The sequence below is a fragment of the Diorhabda carinulata genome, chromosome 1 (genome assembly GCF_026250575.1).
Source record: "Diorhabda carinulata isolate Delta chromosome 1, icDioCari1.1, whole genome shotgun sequence".
NCBI classification, from domain to species: domain Eukaryota; kingdom Metazoa; phylum Arthropoda; class Insecta; order Coleoptera; family Chrysomelidae; genus Diorhabda; species Diorhabda carinulata.
In genome coordinates this window covers 17,176,482-17,198,376 of record NC_079460.1, presented here as the reverse complement: position 1 = coordinate 17,198,376, position 21,895 = coordinate 17,176,482, and the positions used below count along the sequence as shown (strand labels likewise).

Genomic DNA, 21,895 nt, shown 5'->3' with positions numbered 1-21,895 from the left:
GGATACGATCCATGAAAGTTATTTCCTTGAGCTCATCATTAGAAAAACTAGCTGCTGTTTCTTAAACTATTTCTTCGGCGTCTTTCACATTTACATCATCTAAACCGGTTTGTTTCGCTAATTCCACGTTTTCATCCATATCAACAGAGCGTCAAATATCTTTGATCTTACTAAAATTTTCCATACTCCTTCAAAAGATCTTTCTGTTATCTCATTCCAAGAGAGGTTTATGTTTCCTACAGCATTCATGATATTTTCCAAAACTCTCTTATTGTTCGCTTTTCTTCTCCGTCTATTTTCTCAAAAATCTGTTAAAATGTTCGCCGCAAGTACTAAGTCTTGAAATTGGATATAAGTCCTTGGTCCATTGGTTGGATTAAGGCATTTGTGTCAGGCGGCAGGAAAACCACTTCGACTGGAATGCTTGTTAAGTCCCATAAATTTCATAACAACGTTTAATAGACGGGCAGAAATGTTTATTGAACCTATCCTGGAAAATTTTCATCGCTGTTGGGTTTTTGGAGTGATAAACTAATAGTGGTTTTAATTTGAAAATTCCGTTTGCGTTACCACATAGTAGAAGTGTTAAGCGATCTTTTGCAGCTTTAAACCCTGGTGCTCGTTTCTCTTCATGGGGTAGAAATGCACCGTATCAAACAAGAAATACAACTACATATTTGGAAACCTAGTGCTGCGCATAATTTTGGGGAGTCCCCGGCTTTAAATAAAACTCACTAAACCGAAATAGCAAAAGAGCTGTATTATCGGAAAAACTTACTAGTGGTTGATCCGTGTAGATTTAGTATACAGAATAAGGACTCATTCCAAGGAAGTAGCTAGATAATTTAATTGAATTATAAAGACCTCCACTACACTTTCTTCGTTACACTCAAGTACTGTATGATTGAAGGGATTCCTAATGACTTGTGAGTTCCTATTGGATATATGTATCGTTAAAAACGTGTATTAAAGAGGCTTATTTTGGGTTTATGCAGCAAAAAAAAAGAATAAAATATAGGTAAACATAATTGCATTTTCCAATCAGCTGGTTTTCCTTATTATTATGTTAGTTTTTAGTTTTTCCTTTTATGGTGGGAGAGCCATTTCTGCCATGGAATGTAGACATCAAATGTTTAAAAAGTGAAGTCTCCGATGACGAGTTGTTTTCTAGATTTGTATGTTTGTTCGTATCTTTGTTTTCGATATCGTTTTTGAATTTTGCGTTAAAATTAATTGAAAAGTTTTATGACCTTACACGGTTTGCACTCATTGTATTACGTGAATATCACAAGAAACTCTTAAAATAGAAAAAAAAAACTGCTTGTATAACCTTAAAATGTATGATTTGAAGATGGGTGTTTACGCCAATTCATTCAATCTCTCCAGATCGGTGCCATAACCTTAACTTGAACCGCATAAAATACAGTGCAAGCGATTGTGATTCAAACCGCTGTTTGGAATTTGATACGATTTCGAAATTTCGACTAGAAACCTAATGGCTCTTGTAAGTCACGTGACTTCGTCAGAGCCAATAGTAACGCGGCAAGCACGAACGCAGACAGCTGCCTATAAACGTTCTCTCTCACACTACGGGTTGCCTATAGCGCAAGGCACTCGTTACTATATATAATTTTATAAATCACCTGGCAGGTAGAAAGTCCCACCAAAATGATCTGTCTTAATTTTAATTGTCTAAAATATATTTTTTATATTTTTTTGTAACATGTTTTGTACGCGTCTGTCAATGTAAAAACATCGACCAAATCGTCTGGTTTAATTTTTCAATATAAAATTACAACATATAAAAATTGCATATTGCCTTAAACATATTTTTAGAAAAAATTTCTAAAAATGTAGGGGTTCATTTAGCCCTGCTACTCACACAGCCATGTCTGCAGTTCCGAGTTGGGGTATAATAGGAGAGGTATGAACCATGGTATCAGCTTGCCTCAAATACAACTGATACACTCTATGCAATATTCCGGTTGTTTAACGGTTTTTGGGAAATATTAATTTCTTCACGTTAGTTATTGTGTAGTACCGATTTTATTGTGATTTACCTTACTCTTTAGAAGATTTTAATTGTGTTTAGGAATTTATTTTCATTTATGTTCACCAAACTGAAAGATTTTTTGCAATAATACTGTTATAGTGGTTTTTAGTAGATATTTTATCTTTATAATGATATTCTGAAGGTTACTGTTTGACAGAGATTTTCATCTAATTGTGTGGACTTTTCGGAAACTGTAAAGTTGGATTTATAAACTCTTACGTTCGCGCTCGCGCTGACGCTCTCGGTCACGTTACGTTCCAGCTAGAATTCGCGTTGGATGTTCACCAAATTGAAAGATTTTTTGCAATGATACTGTTATAGTGATTTTCAGTAGAGATGTTATCTTTATTATGAAATCTTACTGACATCTTCATTTAATAGTGAGGGATTTTCTGAAACGGTCGAGGTAAATTTTTTTACTTTCCTTTGTGTCATTTCACTAAACCACAAAATATTTTTCCTATTTAGAAGAAAAATCTCGTCTCGTTTCATTTGTTTCAAGTTCCAGCATTTTTTAATGTTATTTCTATCCTAGTTATAGTTGCATTTGGTTATTGCTGCTGTGTATGCGTGGTCATATAGCTTAGATACCTGCTCTCATTGGCTGTACTTTGGTAGCTTGTTTTTTAGTTTGTTTTTAACTGTCACGTATAATGGAATATCTGCTTATATACTTACATCTCGTCGAAACTTGTATTGAGCCGTATTGGTGTATTTGGTAAGGTTGTCGAAATGCTTGATTACAAACACAGAGATCGGAGGTTCAAATCCTCTGTCGAACGTTTTATTAAATAAGCCACATGCTCTTAGTCCAAACGTGAGTTACAACAATCAAGTTTACAAACAAACAAAACCTCATACAGGTGAAGCTAATATAAGCACAGCTGCTTGAATTCTCTCTTAACAACGTTTCATTGTAGTTTTATTCCGTAAAAACATATATTTTGTCGTGTAATGGTAATTGTATTAAAACTCTACGTATATATTTATACCTTTTTGATTTCATGACAGTAGCTACTACTACTACTTAAGCTAAAAACTTTCTCTTTAAATGTATTTTTTTATCATAAAGAACTTTCATTAATTTATGATATGTTAGGAGTTGAATCATATTTTCTCTTCTTATTTCGGTTTGTAGGAAATAGTATGGCTTACCAGAAAAAAGATCTGGCATTACCATAGGAGTACAGGCTTTCAATTAGCTTCTGCTGTCTTCCGTATACCCCACTTTTATTTTATATTGGTCGTAATTACTATGGAAAATTGCCAAATACATTTTGACATCATATTACGCTAAACTTGTCATTAGGTGTTTATTAGAAGTAAGTCAGTGCAGTCTGCTTTTTTACGTGCAGTGTTCTAGCAGGTAGCATATAATATAAATGATAATAACAGTTCTCATGTGAATTATTTATTTTTAAGTAGAAGAGAAATAATCGAGGATTTAGAATTGTCTCAATATTTATTGTTATCAGACTGTCAGAATTTTGAAAATACTGGGCTAAACAATTGTAAATGTCACATAATTACGGTACCATAAAGCAATTAGGAAGATTGTTTATAAAAATATTCATTTACCTAGTTATAACTAATTTGGAATCTTTAGAACCCTTGGTGATATTCATACGGAGCACACTGTTTACACTACCACTACACCAACACTCACAATTACACTATTTGTCGCGCGTTATTTTGGTTATCATCGGTTATCGAAACGCGCGTCAGACAGTGTAATTGTGTGTGTTTGGTGTAGTGGTAGTGTAAACAGTGTCTTCAGTACCTAGATATATCCTGATAAAATAAAAAAAATATACGATGTCAAACATAACAAATATAGGTTAACAAAAATAAAATAAAATCCAATTTTATATGTAGGTTCCAAATAATATATATTTTTTCTTTATTGTATAAAGGTTGCCTAAATATATTTTATAAAAAAGTCTGTAGCTTGCGGATCTATTTCCATCTCCGATGTTTTAAATTGAACAACTGCGAGTACCTAAACAATTTTATGGAAGCTGTTTCTATTTGTACAATAGCTTACCATTCATTAACAATTATTGCTTTGGATTAAAATGTCAATCATTCAATTTCATGTATTAGTACACTTTAGTGATGGACTTCTTAACTTTTTTGAATCCGGATAAAATTCCGGGCATTTTTTTTGTATCTTATCAATAGCATGCCCGCTGTGGGTGATGGGTGTGTGTCTATTTTTTACGCACAAATTTCCGTCACTCTTCTTCTCTATTTCTAGCCTTTTCTATAGCATTTTATTCTTTTTAATTTGTTGGCAATTGTGTTTTTCTCAAGATTTCTTCGGACGACCTCATATCTTCTATTCCACTTTTATGGCTTGCCAATTCCTTTTTGTCGGTTTCCATTCTACAAAGGTGTCTAAATCACATAAATTGCAGTTCAATTATTTTAATTACATACCCCATATTCTTTCTTTATTGTTTCTTATCTTATTCGATCCTTTCTGGCGACACATTCATTTCGGAGCTTTCTGTTATTTATTTTCTTCCCAAAAAGATTCGGTTAAACGCATAAGAAAGTTTGATTCTTTTTTGTTTCAACTGCATTCTATCCATTTAAATTTTAAGAGCCTCCTCTTCTTTCTCCACTATTATTTTGTCTACTCCATATTGCTATTCATGGTTCTTAATTGTAATGCCTGTTTCCATGTTAATAAATTATGCTATTCCAACTATTTCCATATTTTGGTATTTTATTTAAATCTGTTTCACATTTCTTTCTCATTGATCCTTCTTTCGTTGTGAAATCATCGGAGCTCATGGCATTATTTTCCTCACCTGATTTCTTGTGGGTTCATATATATTTTTCATATTGTTTCTAAATTTGACTCAAATTTCTCTTTGTTGTAGTTTAGAAGATCCCAAACTTTTTTTTTCTCATAAACTACTTTCAAAATAGTTATTACTAGTTTTAGTTGATACATTTACACCATATTCCCAACTCGTCAAAATATTAGATTTAACTATGGAAATTCAAGTTCATTCCTGTTGTAGAGCTTCCCGTGGACCCCTGGGGGTACACTTGGACCACTTTGGGAATCATGTTGTAGACTGTTCTGTATAATTTTTTATTTGTTTTCAGTTTTTTTTTGTATTATCTGTCTCAATTTGAACATGTTGTTGTGTACTTCTTCCTTTTCTAAAGCCGCCTTGCAGTCCGTATAATGGGTTGTTTAACATTTTTCTCTGTTCTCTAAGATAGCTCGCGCACTATCAGTACAGTTGTACCTCTATAATTATTGGAGACTTCTTTGTCACCTTTTTTAAAAAGTGATAAAATGATACCGATTTTCCAATCTTTATACCAATGTGGTAGACTGCAATATAACAAATAATTTGGATAAAAAATTTTTGATGAAAATAGATGGAGTAGTGGATAGTTTAAAAGATCTATAAACTTTTGATAGAAAACATCTTTATCTACAAAATTAGATGAGCAGTGTAGATACAACGACAAAGAGATGAGATTATAGTTAAAATTAACCTCAGACGTTATTACCAGGGAGAAAAATGGATTTTCAAGAGAAGCTGATATAATACCTGATGAAGAAAATACAATTCATACTAGATTTAATGAAGCAACAGATTTTGAAGAAATTAAAACAGTTAAAGACTCTGGTGAAGTGAATTATACGGATATATGAAAAACGTTGGACAACTCTACGCACCGACTACAAAATAATTTCGGAAAAAGAAAAAGTTGTGTGAAACTGTCACAGATATTGATAAATCTTCAGTACATTCACAAAAGAAAGAAGATTTAAAAAAGACTGTAAAGGAAACTACAGGGAAACTATCAGATCAATGTGGTTATCAGTCTCATAAAATTCACCTTTTTATTAAATTCATTGTACTAATAAAAATTGTTGATTGACATGATTTATTTTCGTTGTTTTATATCAATTTTTGAAAATGAATTACTTATATAGTAGTGTTAATAGTAATAACTACTTGTTTGCTCAGTTTTTTCTCAATTTCAGTATCAGGTTTGTACTAAACTTTTAAATAATCTACTTTTGGCACCGTATCGTTTTGAATTTTTCTTAATATTGTATAGATCTAGTTAAAACTTTTTTATCAGTCTTGAAAGTATGAAAATGTGCCAATTTAATTTGTAGAGTAGATAGTGGTTTAGGTATATGAATTTTGAAAGAATAAAAACTTTAAAAAATACACACAATTTCAAATTGTATATAATACTTACGTTAATATTAAGCTTGTGCATCATCTTCACGAGAATTATTGACGATAATGCATAATATTAGAAATGAATCTTCCCAATGATTATAATAACGGAAATTCTTTTATTTTAAATTTTTAAAAATTGGGAAACAATTGGAGTTAATAGTTTTCGACTATTTACAAATGACCCATATGTCAAATATCGTTTTCTATTTGCATTTCTAATATCTGTCGTTTATCATTATCTGTTGCAAGTTTAGTCATGTATTTGTGACTTGATTGAAAATTAATAGAGGTTACGTATATATACAACTTCTATTATTTTTTTGTATTTACAAACTATCACCATGCAGTAGTTGAATCCTGGATCGTTTTTGTTACTTTTTGGAATTATAGCCAATTATAGTCAAATCATCATCTTGAACTCATCTCCAACATTGTAAATCTTCTTATTTCGCCAACTAATTTCTTGTAGTTGCTAAATATCTTCGATACCTCTGGATGACAACCCAGTTGTTGACGACGCCTTCTCTTCATTCCATCCCCTTTCTCTAGATATCTGTATTTTTTTCATATATTGGGTTGATAGGAATTAAAATTTGGTCAATTGATCTTTCCTTTTCAATGGAAGTTTTTATTTTCTATTCAAAAAGTTTTTAGGAGCTTATATGTGATTTATTTGTAAATAGTTGATTATATAATACTAAAAACAATTACTAGTGTGATCTTTATTATATCTTGAAGATGTAGAATTCCTTTCAGTATTTATATGGTACTTCAAATGTGTATTTTTAATACTTTTTAATAGGAAGTTTAACTGAAAAGTATCACGTTTGCCTTAGCAGTTTAGAGTAGAGGTGCTCAAGAAATTTACTTTTTAACTCGAATTATTGGAATTTTTCTTTCTCACACTATCTTTTTGCACTTTAAATGCAATTTTGTACACATACAGCAACAATTTTCAATCAAAAATTTTAGAATGGTGTTGCAAATTATGCTCTTCTATTAAGGGCGATTGAATCTGTATTACCTTTTTCTTAAAACTTTCAATTAGAATATATTTTTCATAGTCATTGGTTATTTATATGTTCAGGGTTTCTGTTATATTGGTAAAAAAAGCAATTCAATTCATACCAACCACCAAGGATGGCCAGTAGGGTAGGCCAAAAAAACTTTTTTTTTAATTTTAATGTATTTCAACAAACTATTGTGTAGTTAAAAAGAGATGTTTTTGTAGGAAATTAATCGGCTTACAAAAAAGGTATGAAATAATTTTTTGCTAAGTCAACTCGATTAAAAGTTATTCGCAGTTCGACCTAAAATAATATATGGTGATTTTCACAATCTTTTATAGTTATTTATTGAAAAAAACATATTCAGCACGATTCGAATGAAAGCGCTGAAAACTGATTCCAATGTAACTGAATTCAAATAACAATTAATTAGAAAATAGACATAATAGCATTAAAAATCTTTACAGTACTTCCGACTACAATGAAATCCGTTTTCAACGCTTTCATTTGAATTGTGCTGATTAACCTAAGGTTTTTTTCAATAACTTTGGGAAGTAAAAATAAGGAAAATCGCGAAAAATATGTTGTTTTATGTTTTTAAGTCATTTTTTGTACAAAACTATAAAATATAGTGAAATTCATCTTGTATTGATTAGATTTAGATTGAATAGATTTAGATTCACTACAAAATAATTCGTTGAAATTCATTTGAATTCGAAAAAAAAGATTCCCGTGTAATTTAAATGAGAAATCAAAAATCACGATGCGGCACCACTAAATATTGATATTTCTTCAATTTCTTATTTCTTAGACCTTTTGATATATTAATGCTCCTAAATGTTCTTGATTTTAGGTATTTTCTGTTTTAAAATTAATTATTTTTCAATAATTTTTAAAATATTGATATAAATTGACCTTTTGACTTACTTCAGACTTTATCAAAATATGAAATTGACATTAAAAATTTACGTATTTATTATAATCAATAGATCACCTACATCATGAACATCAAAATAAGAATAAAATCAAAATAGAAATTTGTTCTAATAAGAAAAATTGGTTTTTCTAAGTCCTTACATCTCAAATATGTAGCAGTACTTAATCAATTGAATTATTTGTAGTTTTATTAGAATTTACAAAATGGAGCTATAAATTCTACTTAAATAATTTAGGTTTTTATCATTTATAGCTTTTTAGTTCTTATGAATGTGAACCGTTTCTAGAAATTCTCTTTTTCGTGTATTAGATTCCGTTCCAAGAATTTTTGAATCTTAATAATTGAATTTATGTTTTTGGTTTTTGGTATCATGGTTCGTTAATGCAGTTCTATTTTTTTTATCGTGTTGATGACCTTTTAGTCCATTTTTTAAATATTGAGATGTCTGCCCTCTCTAGACAGCGTCACAATTAGTACGACACTTGATATATAATATTACTTCTTTTGTTTTTTGGTGTTTTAAATTTCAATGTAGGGAAATATTTAGACAACGTATTATGTACTTTATTACTTATACTAATATCATATTTGTTGAAATAACTCGATAGTTTTTGAGAAAGTCCTTGTACATTTGACGAGGAGAAATGTTTTATATTTTGATGTTTCGTTTCTGTTTTGTTTCTTAATTGATTATAGTATCTGTTTATCTTTCTCTTGAATATGTTGTTTATCATTTTTTTCCGGATAATTATGCAGTATTTGCTTTTTGAATAGCCAATTCTCTAAATTCAGGATCTGATAGTTGGATAAATCTATAAGTCAAACTTATTATCTTTTTTGTGACATAGGATGACACGAATTGAAGTTCAAATATCTTGAAGACCAAGTTGGTTTCGTATACCATTCTGTTCTTATGTTATTGTTAATTTTATATGATGTGATATGAAGAAAATTGATTTTATTGACATATTCAAGAAACCTAATATCAAGAACATTTAGAAGCATTATTATTGATCAGAAGAGCTCAAACATTACAAGATTTTTTTTTCTCATCTTGAATGATATTTTAATAGTAGCTAATAAACAAAAATCAGAAGTTTTTTTAGCCCACCCTAATGGTCAGGTCCATTATTTTTATTGAAGTTATCCATTTTTTGTAATTTTAAAACTAAAATCATTGGGTTGTGAGAAGAAAAATCCAAATTATTACCTAGCATTGTTTTGTCAAATATAACTCGCTAAATATATATTCTAATTGGATTTCATGTCCTTTTCTGCCTACTTTTCATGCATCAGATTGGTATGTCGTATCCTTCTCCACCCTTTTTTATGCTTGTCTTCTGGGTCTCCTTTTTTGCTTTCTCCTTGGTTTACCGTACTTTATCATCTTTATAAACATTATTTGTTGCTTCACGCTCATTTTATGTTTTTCCTACAATTTTTTTCAAATATTTCAAACCAATTGCTTCAATTGGTTTCATAGATTCACTGGATTCCCCAATTTCTTGTTCGTATGTTAATGTGGGGATAGTTATTATATTCTGTATTCTTTTTTCATTGTTTCAGATTTACAAAAATTTTAAATGTGCCTAATCTTCTTAAGTATACAATAATTCTGCTACAGTTAGATGTGATATTCTGTAATGTGGTACTTTTCAATTAAATATCCTATATATCATGTATAATATGTTATGTATGATCAAAACTGCCATTGTAGAACAAAGTTTTGATATACCTGGTTGAACAATTAGTGAAAATTATTTACTTCAATTTTTATTCAAATTGTTCGCTGTTTAAAATTATGAAATATAGAATGGTGGCTGAGTATTGAAATATTTACTTAGAAAAGGCAAAAAGTAAAAAACACCTTTATAAAAATTCTGTATATTGAGTAAAAACGCAAAAAATATGAATTACTTGGATGGTGAAACAGAAATGAATAATATTTGATACTTAATAGGTTATTAGAATTTGTTTCAGATTCAAAAATGATTTTGATCAAATTTTATTGGAAGATTTTATTTTGTAAATTGCATTTGTTTGTATTTTTTTTAACTTAACCACCTTTCTATTTTTTATATTCAGTAGAAGTTGATAAAACACTGATATACTTTCTGTTTTCACTTACTAAAATGGCGGCAGGTACCGACAGTTTCTAGTTTTGGCACACTTCTTTTAGTTACGCTTAAGATATTTTTTTGAAAGTAGAGTATTCTACAAAATATTTTATGTATAACATAGTGATAATGTAATAGAATGAAACTTATTATTTCACGTATTTGGTTCACGTGTGCAAATTTTGTCATATTTTAGAATTTCTGATATTTTAAATATTTTATTTGTAAATCTGATCTATGTATACTCATTCATCTATTGTATGCAAATTGGGAATTATATTTATATAAGACAAAACTTTGTATGTTTTTTTATTACAATATTTTTTCCAATAAATGTTCTTACAAAACATTTACAATTTTTTATTGATACAAGCGTTCCTCTATTTGGAATTTTTAAATAAGTCAAATAATTATCAGTTCAAATAGAACGAGACAATTATATCAAATATTTAGTCAAAAAAACTTTATTTTTTATTCAATATCTTACCTAATCTAACCTAACCTTACCTAACCTAACCTAACTTTACCTAACATAACCTAACTTATTAACCAGTAACTCATATTTTCCATATCTTACAAACCAAGTAAACACTTTATAATTTTTTAAAATACATCATTGATTTTGTGATACAAAATTCAAATTAAATTTTTAATACAAAAGCTAATATCCTAATCATTTAAACTGAATTGGAATTTTGTAAAATAAAACAGTTTTCGAAATGCAAAATATAATGATGGTCATTTATATGGGTATCATTTGATAAGATATATATAATTAAACAATTATTTCATTTCAAAAGTATAAATGTGAAGGTGTTTTTGAGAAAAGACATGAGCTTATTTTCAAATTTCAGCATGGATATAGTGATATAACAAAGATAAAGTTATGAGCTCAATTATGGAAAATACGTTTAAACTCTAATATTGAAATCCTTAATTAATTCCTATCAAATATGCTCTGTATTATCGCAGATAATTTTAATATTTTTTCATTAATGTGATTATGTGGTATTTACAAAAACCATTCTATTGAAATTATTTTCAACGACTGAATTAATTACTCATATAAACGACAAACAAATGACATTTCGAACCGTTACTGTAGTTACAATTTTGCGTCTCTAGTTATAGTTAATGCTTTATTGTACTTGTAAATAGAAGGAAAATACCGTTGTTGAAAATTTTACTAATTTTCAAAGTTCAATAATATTGATGGATGTTCCAAGTAACTTTATCCTGAGTTTTATAATGGTTGTAAACATTTCTTTATACGAGCACCAAACAAAATTTCAATGTGAAAATATTTTATTACACAACATATTCTCCTCTTAATTGGATACATTTATTACAGCGAACCTGGAATGTCTCTAGAACTTTCAAAAAAAAGTTTTTTCTTGCTCTGCAAACCAGACCTCCACAGCTTTTATTACCTCCTTGTTGGAAGAAAATTTACGTCTTTTTTTCAGTTGAGGAAAGCGATGATAGTTGGAAGGAGTTAAATCTGGTGAATAAGGGGGTGTTCTAGTAATTCAAACCCAAAATCATGAATTTTTTGCATGACAACATGATCTTTGTGTGTAGGAGCGTTATCCTGCAAAAACAAAACACCATTGGATAGCTTTCCGCATCTTTTCTCTTTAGTTTTTTCCCGTGGACTGGTCAGTAATGTCGAATAGTAATCTCCAGTTATTGTTCTACTCTTATCCAAAAAATCAATCATGATTACTCTATAGCAATCCCAAATAACTGAAGCCAGAACTCTACCAGCAGATTTTTGGACACGAAACTAACTAGGTTTTGGAGAAGCAGAGGGTCGGCATTCTATCGATTGTTGCTTTGTTTCTGGATCATAGAAATGTATCCAAGTCTCATCCGTAGTAACAATTCTGTTTAAGAAGTCTACATCGTTTTCAAATCGAGCACAGATCGAACGCGATGCTTCTACCCTTCCACGCTTTTGGTCAACATTCAAACATTTGAGGATCCATTTTGCAGCATTTTTCCTCATGTCCAAATTGACGTGAACCATATGATGAACGCGTTCGTATGAAATATTCAGTGCTTCAGATCAGATCCGTTTTAACCCAATTCGACGGTCTGATAAAATCATGTCATGAACTGCATCGATATTTTCGGAATTAACACAGAAACTGGCCTTCCCGATGGTTAATCATCTTCAATGAGAAATTTACCTCTTTTGAAGCTTGCAGTCCAATTTTTACACTGTCGCATACAAAGGACATTGATTACCAAGGGTATCAAGCATATCTTCGTAAATCTGCTTACCTTTTAATCCGTATGTTGAGTAATAAAATATGTTGATATTGAAATTTTGTTCGCTTCTACAGTAGGATAAGAATATATCAAATTATTTTAAATACCTAAAATATGATGTAATCTTTTCAAGCTTCTCAGTTCTTAGACGTTTTTATTTGTTTTTCGTAATGATTTATCCTGATTTTAAATTCAGTTCAAAATACCAGACAAAATTTGACATTTCGATCAAAATATTGATGAAGATCGAAAAAGGTCGAAACTTCCAATTCTTACTTGTTATTTTGAATTTAATTTCTATCAAAAGAGACCTAATATCTGGTATTTTATAAATACCTTCGATTCATCTAGTTACATGAAAAATATCATTGGTTAAATGTTTGTTGGATAAGTTGGATAAACGACTTGTCTAAAATCTGAAGAAAAATCGAGATTTAGTTAAATTAAAATATTGCATATTTGCCATGGAGTCAAGGCTTTTATTTTTCGCAAGCTTTTTGTGTAATTGTTGTGTTTACAAGGTAATAAATGACACAAAAATCTTTGTAACTGATATATTTACACTTATGAAAAATCACAATAATTAAGGTAGGTAATGATGTTTAGGATTCTTCTGCTTCTTCTCTGAAGAGATACGTAGACCAATATATTACATTAAAAAGCGCAAAGACTAGCGGAAATGTTATTCTTGAGATAACGTCGATGCGCTTTGATCTGGTAGGGAACTTGGATAGCCACGACCTACAGCAATTGGGGCGTTTTGGTTGCATGTGGATCTCACATTGACGAATCTTTTCAAGGCTCATTGGATCGCCTGGGTGTCGTACTAGGGGTTTCTGGAACAAAATTATTTTTAAAAATTTAACACACTGTTCATTTAAGACTAAAACATATTTTTTTGTGATATTAGTAAAATATTCCATTCCGTATTATAGGGCTTGATCATTAATAGCTATAAAAATTTTCAAACACATTCTATTATATTCTATTCATAAAAAGCTGTAAATAATAATAATATAGAATCTAGAATGTTGTATATTGATTTAGAGTAGTCTCGTATGCTAAAGGATAATTCAACGTATTCAAAAATATCAAATGTTTGAAATTATTTGTGATTATTAAGCATAAAAATAATTAATAAGCAAACAAATATTGGTCACAAAATCCATCATTTCAATCCATATGTGGTTATGTCTGATCATTCTCAACCATCTCTAGTGGAAATGTATATAAAGTTGTAGAGATAGGAACTTACCATCGCAAACGTAGCGTTACTTTCTGTGTCAATGAGGTCAGATGTAGCATCCAGAGAAGCAGCATGTTCAAGTTCACATTGTCGCCTTTGTTTTTTCATATTTTCACGGTGCATATCGGATCGTGAAGCATAATTTACAAGTGCAAACTCTAACAATGCTCCAAATACGAAAGTTAGGCATACTCCTGTCCAGACGTCGATGGCTTTGGTGTATGAGACCGGCGGTAAAGATGCGTTGATCCCTGACGTTTGGGTCGCCATAGTCAATAAGGTTGTTACACCTGTAATTAATATGTTTAAGTTATAAATAAATTTATCGAATTGCCATAACAACATAATTTATTACGTTAAATAATGTAAAGATGCGCGCATGTTTAGTTCCCGTGACAAAAATCTATGAATAAGGTTACGAATTTCACTTCGTTCGCTCTATTCACCAGATTTAAGTCCGAGTGTTTCCCAAAGAATCGGCTCGACAGACAGATATTTGACTCATCATTTCACAAATATCTATTTTGATGACGTCGACAAATATTTTTGTCAAAGCAATAAACAATTGGAGAAACGAAGAAACTAAGAAACATAGAGCTCAAAGAAAATTTGGGATTTATTACTTCAAACAAGGATATCTTCAGAACTTTGTGTATAAGGTAGATATCCAAATATATGAACCTTATTCTTATTCATGCATATTTCCTCTTATGAATAATATGCAGCAATTTCATATCATAATAGAGCAATTAAGAAGAAAAAGGGGTAAAAGTTTTCATAATAAGAGACTGTGCGCAAATTACAATAAGTTGATAAATGAAGATGGTATTAAACAGTTTTCTTAATATCTGAATATTACATCAGACAAAATTATCACACAACTTCACTAAATATCAATCCAATTAGTGAACCATTCAACATGTCTTAATACGATCTTGATTCATGCTATGGTTCTTCTAATATGTCTGAACACAGTAGCGAAACTTTCTGTCAATCCTCAAATGACAACTTCCTTGAGTTAATTATGATTCCGATTAATTAGCTCCAAGATATTCTATAATATGCACAATGGGACTATTCAGCAGTAACTCTAATAACAGAATATGAAAGGATTGTATATTCGCTATTAATTAACGAACTAGCGCTGCTACAGAATAAGTTCGCATGCGCCAAAGATTACCAACTGTCAGCTATTTATCCTGAAGCCTTCTCTTTCGAATGCGTATCTACCGTGTCTGTAGACAAACTAGTGTAGCCGTGGTCTTCGTTTGTATTGCTATTTTTTTTGTTTTGTCTACGTCCTCGTGTTTTTTAATGGTTTAAGCATTTTCAAGATGACCGAGAACATTTTGAAGATGATTCACGTTCACGTCGTCCTTCCACGTCAAAAATGGATGAGAATATAGATAAAATTAGTAATTTTGTTCGATCTGACCATCGGCTAATTGCTGAATCTATAGGAATTGACATAGATTGTGTACGACAAATTTTACATGAAAATTTTAACATTTTAACTCAATTCGCACTGTACGTGAAGAGTTTTCTAGTCATGTATAATATTTCAGTGTTAGACCACTCACCTATGACCACATCTGCATTGAGAGCAACAAGATTTGAGTCTTTTGAGGCTATGAGAAAAAGCAGCTCGCGTTCTAGAGGAACTGGAAGCAAAAGACTTCCTGTACCGTTTTGAACAATCGAAGATTTGCATGGAGCTATGTAGCGATATAAGAGTGGTATAGGTTGAATGTGATAATGAATAATTATACATAATATCAAAATAAAATATTTTTTATTAAGTTTATTTAATTGCCACAAGTCGTATGTAACATTATGTCCAACAAACAATTTTTTCAGACTAGTTTAGAATTTTTAGTTCGAAGTTAATTAGTAATTAATTTGTTATCGTTAACTGACATTGGTCAATGTCAAATAAGTATCATGGTATTTTTGCCGAATTTTTTTGGCACTCATTTTATTTGCCGCAGAATTGAATTTATCTGTTTTGTATGTGAAAATTGTAACTTACCTAATGATACACGAGCTGGTACAGCTCCTTGGTCCAACCAGAAGGATACCCAAGATACTATAACTAGCATACAACAGGGTATATAAATTTGGATTAAATAGTAACTAAACTCTCGCTTGAATAGTAAATCTACTTTCAAACAACTGTATTCACCTAAAAAAATATAACTGCTTCAAGAATTTTGTAAGTATTAATCTACATAATTGTTTATTAACACACTTCAACTAATTATTTTGACAATGCTAATATATCTTTCTAATGATCGAAATGTTTAGAAAAGTCCAATAGTTTCAGATTTAGTATGATTATCGACTTTTTCATGCATTGAGGTAGATAAAATAAAATTGAATGTGCATGTTTTATGTATTGAATAAAGGGAATTTCCGATAAAGTCACCACCCAGGCTATTCGTAAGTTCTTTTCCGAGAGATGTAGTCGTTACGAATTTTCGGTTTCCATAACTTGCTCTATTCTTAGCTTTTTCAAAGACTTGATTTTCCAGATCAGAAAAAGTAAGACGCGGTTAGATCTGGTAGACTACGTACTAGACATGGCGATCTGAAATCGATTAATCGAAGAATCGATTCTTACCAAATAAATCGATTTTTCAAAACGATATGTTGTACTCGATTTATTCAGTTAATTGATATTTCACACTTAAAAATCGACATTCGATCTTTTTGTAAAAACCATGAAATTATTTAGAATTAGCTGAATATACTCGTAATATTAGAGAATTAAATGGTTAATTATTCAAAAACAAGCGAGATGGCAGTTAGTTTTCTTGCTTGTCTAAATGTGATATATTATTTATAGCAGATACCTAAATTTTTATCCCATACAAAAAACTATATTCGTTACTATGTTGACTCAATAACCGTAGTATATATGAGTATCGTGGGATCATCTATTTCTTGTGAGCGCCTCTTTTCGATTGCATTGGGAAAAAACGATTTTTTAAAATCGATCTTTTGAACCTCGTTTTTTTAATCGATTCATCAGGTTGCGATTCGAATCGATTTAAAAATCGATCTTTTTGGACAGAGTATCTAATATGTGCTGCTTAATTGAGCTCGGTAAGATCGTTCTGCAGTTTAATTTGAGAGGCTCGTGCTGGTTGTCTTACAAACAGTTATTTCCGTTATTTCTACGTCACATCTCGCATTTCGTAAATATCTTGAGAAGGTTTTTTGTCTCTTTTATATCAATTAAAGGATTAATTTGACTTTTCGATGACCTAATTTAACAATTAACTACGGAATGCTATAATAATCTAAGTATATTATTGTGAATTCCCTAGTCGAATTTATTAAAGTGATTCTCAAAAGTTTGCTTCCAATGTAAACATATCAAACAACTTAAAAGATTAAATTATGAAATGGGAAACTTTTTACGATTACTTCTAGTTGTTTAACCCGCCCTTTAAGAAGCCGGGAGCCAGTAGTCTAAACAATAGAATAATATCACATTTCAAAAAGCTTTTAATGGAAAAAAGGCCAAGCATTTACTAAATAATAGCGAAATATGGATGGGAAAGTTTTTTCACTTTATATTTTCTTTCTAAACAAACCACGTATTAAAATTGTTTTACCTGTATTTGTTTTACTGTTACAATAGTCAGTCAAAAATTTTTCTAGAGTAAATCTGGGTAAATGTAAATTCTTAACTACTTGTACAGGATCTCCTTGTTTCCATAGAAAAACCAGGTCATCTGTAGTCCATCCATCTGAAATAGGATGATTCGTTTTTAAGATTTCAGAAAAATGTTTAAATACGTCAATAGGTAATTCACATTGTAGGTTTCCCATAGATTACAGACACCCTAGATACATATATTAAAGACTGCCTAGATACACACCGTTGATGGGGAGACAAATTTCTCTAGCACCCGCGAGGAAAATATTTTATTCCAGGTTCAAACTAATTTGTAATGTTTCACGCAAACAAATCACCTATTTTATAGACGGTTTATGCAGATGAATCTAGGTTAAGTTAATTTTTAATTTCAATTAAGATGAGCATAAATAAAGTCGCCAGAAATTACGTTGACACTGGTTGTCGATTCGTAATAATTGTGCATTTAAAAGTTAGTTATGCATCATGTTATATGAGCCTTTTGGACAATTCTACCGATCACTAATTATATTGATAATTTGTTTAGTAATGTTTTGAGAATAAATGTTTCCCTATGGGAGTCCATCAATGTAATGCATTTATTCTCATATCCTCATTAATATTTAAAGTGTTTGACAGTTGAATATAGATAATACTAGAGTTAAGGTCATTTTTGTATTCAACCTTGTATTTGGAAATGGGTTTTGTTACATTCTATTTTTGCCTTTTATAATAAATAGGAACATTAATCATTCGTTATTATTAGAATTTATTAGAATCATTGTTAAAAACCCCTAACTTCTCTTAAGGACGGCAATAAATGCTTTTATGAAATTTCAAAATCATTACTAAAATTCAACTTTTTTGCTATTTAGTTGTTAAAAGTAAATTGCTTTGAGGACAATATACCTCAGAAACAAGCTTGAAATACATTTTAAATAAAAAAGATGAACTTAAATATTCATTGAGTACTTGTTAAAAGTTAGTGGTATGAACTAAATAAAAAAAGAAAAAATCTTCGCCCAGTTGATTTGATTTGAATTTCTCACTACTTTATGATAGATGTCAAATTAGTAGTAAAGGTTTAGTTCCCTAGATGGCGTCTAGTTAATCAGATCAAATAAAACTTTCGTCAACCATTTAAGAATAAGTGATCTATGTTTACTTTTTTCTGTTAGTTTTACTTTACAGTGTTGCCTATCAAAATTATCAGTTTCAATTTTTTAAATATATTCTTATGAGTGTATTGCACGTTTTCTGCACAACGTTAGTTTGAAGTTAAATTTTTGATTGTTATTTTGAAATAATGATATTTGTATCGAAGCCCTACGGACACTTTTTTTAATAAGGTCGTTAAAATCCATTTCTATTGTCCGATTTCACGGGACTTTCTAGAGAAAGACGGTAGTAGGTTGTCTGCTAATATACTAACAGTACCTAATATGAAGGAGTATATGACTGGAATTATAAAAAAGTATGCTAATGATTTCAAAATTTGAACCAAACAACGTCATCACCTTCAAAATACTTTCCATTACAATTGATTCATTTGTCTAATCAATGATACACTGTATGAAACATCTGTAGAAATGGCTAAAAGATTCTTCCTCGCCTTTGCCTTGACATCTTCAATGTTGTATAATTTCGTGCTTTTTTTCATCCGTGAAAATAAGAAAAAGTCACACGGGTTCAGACTCGGCGAGTAAAGTACTGAGCCTTGCTATTTTTAGCTATTTCTTGCCAAAAAATGTTGAACGGATATGGCTGTGTGTACAAGTGCATTGCCATGTTGGGAAAATCAATCTCCTGTCTGCCATAAATCGGGTCTTTGTGGAGGAATATTTCTAAATAAAATATTTAATTGACGCTCTGATCTTGGGGAATAAACTTTGCATGAGCTACACCAATGACATAAAAAAGTGAAAGAGCATTTTTTGATGTTTGATTTGATTTGACAAGCTTTATTTGAACGCATTGAGGACGGCGTCTTCTATTGATTTAATTGTTGCTTTGATTCTGGGTTATAACCATAGCACCATAGCTCGCCACCAATAATGAACTGAAAGTCTGAATCAGTGTTATGTTGACAGTGGATGAACTAATTCAAATTTTTCAGTGCTATTTAACGTCTCGTGGTGAAAATTCGTACTACAAAAACTCCGCCCACGGTAATGCTTTTCTGGTTAGCATTGAGTCCTCGTGGTACACTAGAAAACAACTGAAATTTGTGTTTGGTCAATTGGGCCTCTCTATGTCGATCATAAAGTTATAGAAATCTGTACAATAATTGAATTTACGATGGATCCAAGATGGAATTCACCCTATGTTCATTGTAATGACGTATAATTCATCAGCCGATTGCAACCAACCATAACTTTCTACCAAATATAAATATAACAGAAAACACATACATTCGAGTTACATAATTCAAAGAATAAAGTTTTTTCTCAGATGATTCTTTTTATTTGCGATGGAGATTTTGATGCGTAAATAGCATTTGTAAATTGCTAAGCAATAAAGCAAATACTAAATAAAGAAAGCGGCATTTTACTTTTCTATATAAGCTACCTTTGAATCAGTTTGAATGAAAACGTTAAATTTAAAACTGTGTTTTATGATTGTCGTTTCCCTTGTGATGTAATTTCGTTTCATTTTCATGTTATTCGTTACTTTGAAAATTTAATTTGATACTTGACATTCTGAGTATTTCATTGTATAGAATCGAAATTTAATATTGTTGGGTGGTTTGAAAAATGTGGAGGAAATGTAAATTTTTCTTCGTATTTATTTCGTTAATTTTATTATAATATGCTCATTTTTATAATTGTTGTCACTTATGATTCAACATTATGTCGAGTTTATCTACGAAATGTTTCAGCTTTGTTATATAGTACAACTCCATATTGAAAATTTGTTTTTGGAGTTGTAACCGTTAATGATTTTTTATATATCATATTGTTGTCTCGATTAAAATATTTTATAATTAAAATATTATATAAATCTTTTATATGAACGAATTGGAAAAGTTTTGGTACATTGATTCTTGAAATTTTACCGTGAAGTTTTGTCACAATATCATCAGCGACCTAAAAAACCGGAGAAAATTACTTTTTTGTTGACAGTCTAATTATCCCAATTTTAATAAGATCTGAAGTTGTTTGTCAGATTAAATGCTTTGAGGCAAATTAGACGGAGAAATTGAATGTATTTTTTTGGTTGCAAACATTTTTGGAATAAAGTTTTTTTCCCAAATAAGAAAAAATCGTACTTCTGCTATAGTCTATTTTTTAGATGTGTGGCGAGTGAAAGCAATAGAAATAATGTTAATATTCTTAAGCAATAACAATCCCTTTCAATAATATACAGTGTAATATATGAATACAGAGTTGTGGGAATCGACAAAAAGCTGTAGAACAAATAATTCGGAAGGAAAAATTGATATGGCAGCTTGACAATGTGGTAGAAGAAACGTTTTTTTATTACAAAATTCGCATCAACCGCTTTAGCGATTAATTTTTTTTTAATAGTACAAGTTAAATGTTAGTATTACACAGATATTTGTTAAATTAAGTTTATGATCGAGATCTGCCTGAGGTAGTTTTTGAGGTTTGTAATATTGTATTTAGGTCCTAAAATTTTAGATATTGTTCGTGGTAGATTTTTTGATGATCATTTTGCGTTAAAAGACACTTTGCGATTAGTCAAATTGCAATTGGAGTTGTTACATTTAGGGTTAAGCATCAAATAATTAGCTATAGGTCAGTGGCATATGGCCTAGACGGAGACGCGTTAGAAGAACTTCATCTCTTCAATTTTTCGGTAGCACTGGTCATGGTTTCACTTCACGACGTTGACCATTTATTCTCCCATTCATTAAGCACTTTATGTTTACGTACTCAGCTCTACTTAAAAAGTTCATACATTCCGCACTATCATTATTTACTGCTTCCTTAGCGACCAGATCTATCTCTTCGTTTCTTTTTATTCCTCTATGTGAAAGGATCCAATAAAACGCATCTTTCATGTTTTACAGTTACTGCTTGATTTGTATTGAGGGAATCTGTGAGTATGAGGTGATTAGGTGACTCTGACAAAGCAGCGATGTGTGTAGCTCGAGACAAGGGCGTCGTCAGCTTATGACTAAGGGGGGGACAATTGGATAATATTATAGAGGATTAAAAATGTGAACGTCTGGTACAGTCGAGAGCATGAAGCACACACTTTGGAAGTCTCTGTCTCGATGACGATTGTAATAAGAACGATTCTAATATCAATATCAATGTATAAAACTTCACAAGCCCTCGACAGCACCAGAGGCAACGTAAAGCGTGGGCGATGTGGGCCGAAAATAAATTTAAAAAAGTATGGAGAATCCAAAAGTATACGCCACAA

The 21,895-nt window shown here is 30.7% G+C and overlaps 1 protein-coding gene across 4 annotated transcripts in view; it reads right to left on the bottom strand.

Annotated features, from left to right (window-relative positions):
* Nucleotides 1–13,154: 13,154 nt before the first annotated feature.
* LOC130892453 (glutamate-gated chloride channel) overlaps nucleotides 13,155–21,895 on the bottom strand; it is a 74,453-nt gene continuing 65,712 nt past the window's right edge. For all 4 annotated transcript variants that reach the window (XM_057797892.1, XM_057797885.1, XM_057797900.1 and 1 more), the window contains 4 exons: nucleotides 17,481–17,615; nucleotides 15,890–16,042; nucleotides 13,870–14,150; nucleotides 13,155–13,450 (listed from right to left, as the gene is read on the bottom strand). In XM_057797892.1, the coding sequence (XP_057653875.1) occupies nucleotides 13,217–13,450; nucleotides 13,870–14,150; nucleotides 15,890–16,042; nucleotides 17,481–17,615 (803 nt within the window). In that variant the 3' untranslated portion in view covers nucleotides 13,155–13,216. The remainder of the gene's footprint in view (nucleotides 13,451–13,869; nucleotides 14,151–15,889; nucleotides 16,043–17,480; nucleotides 17,616–21,895) is intronic.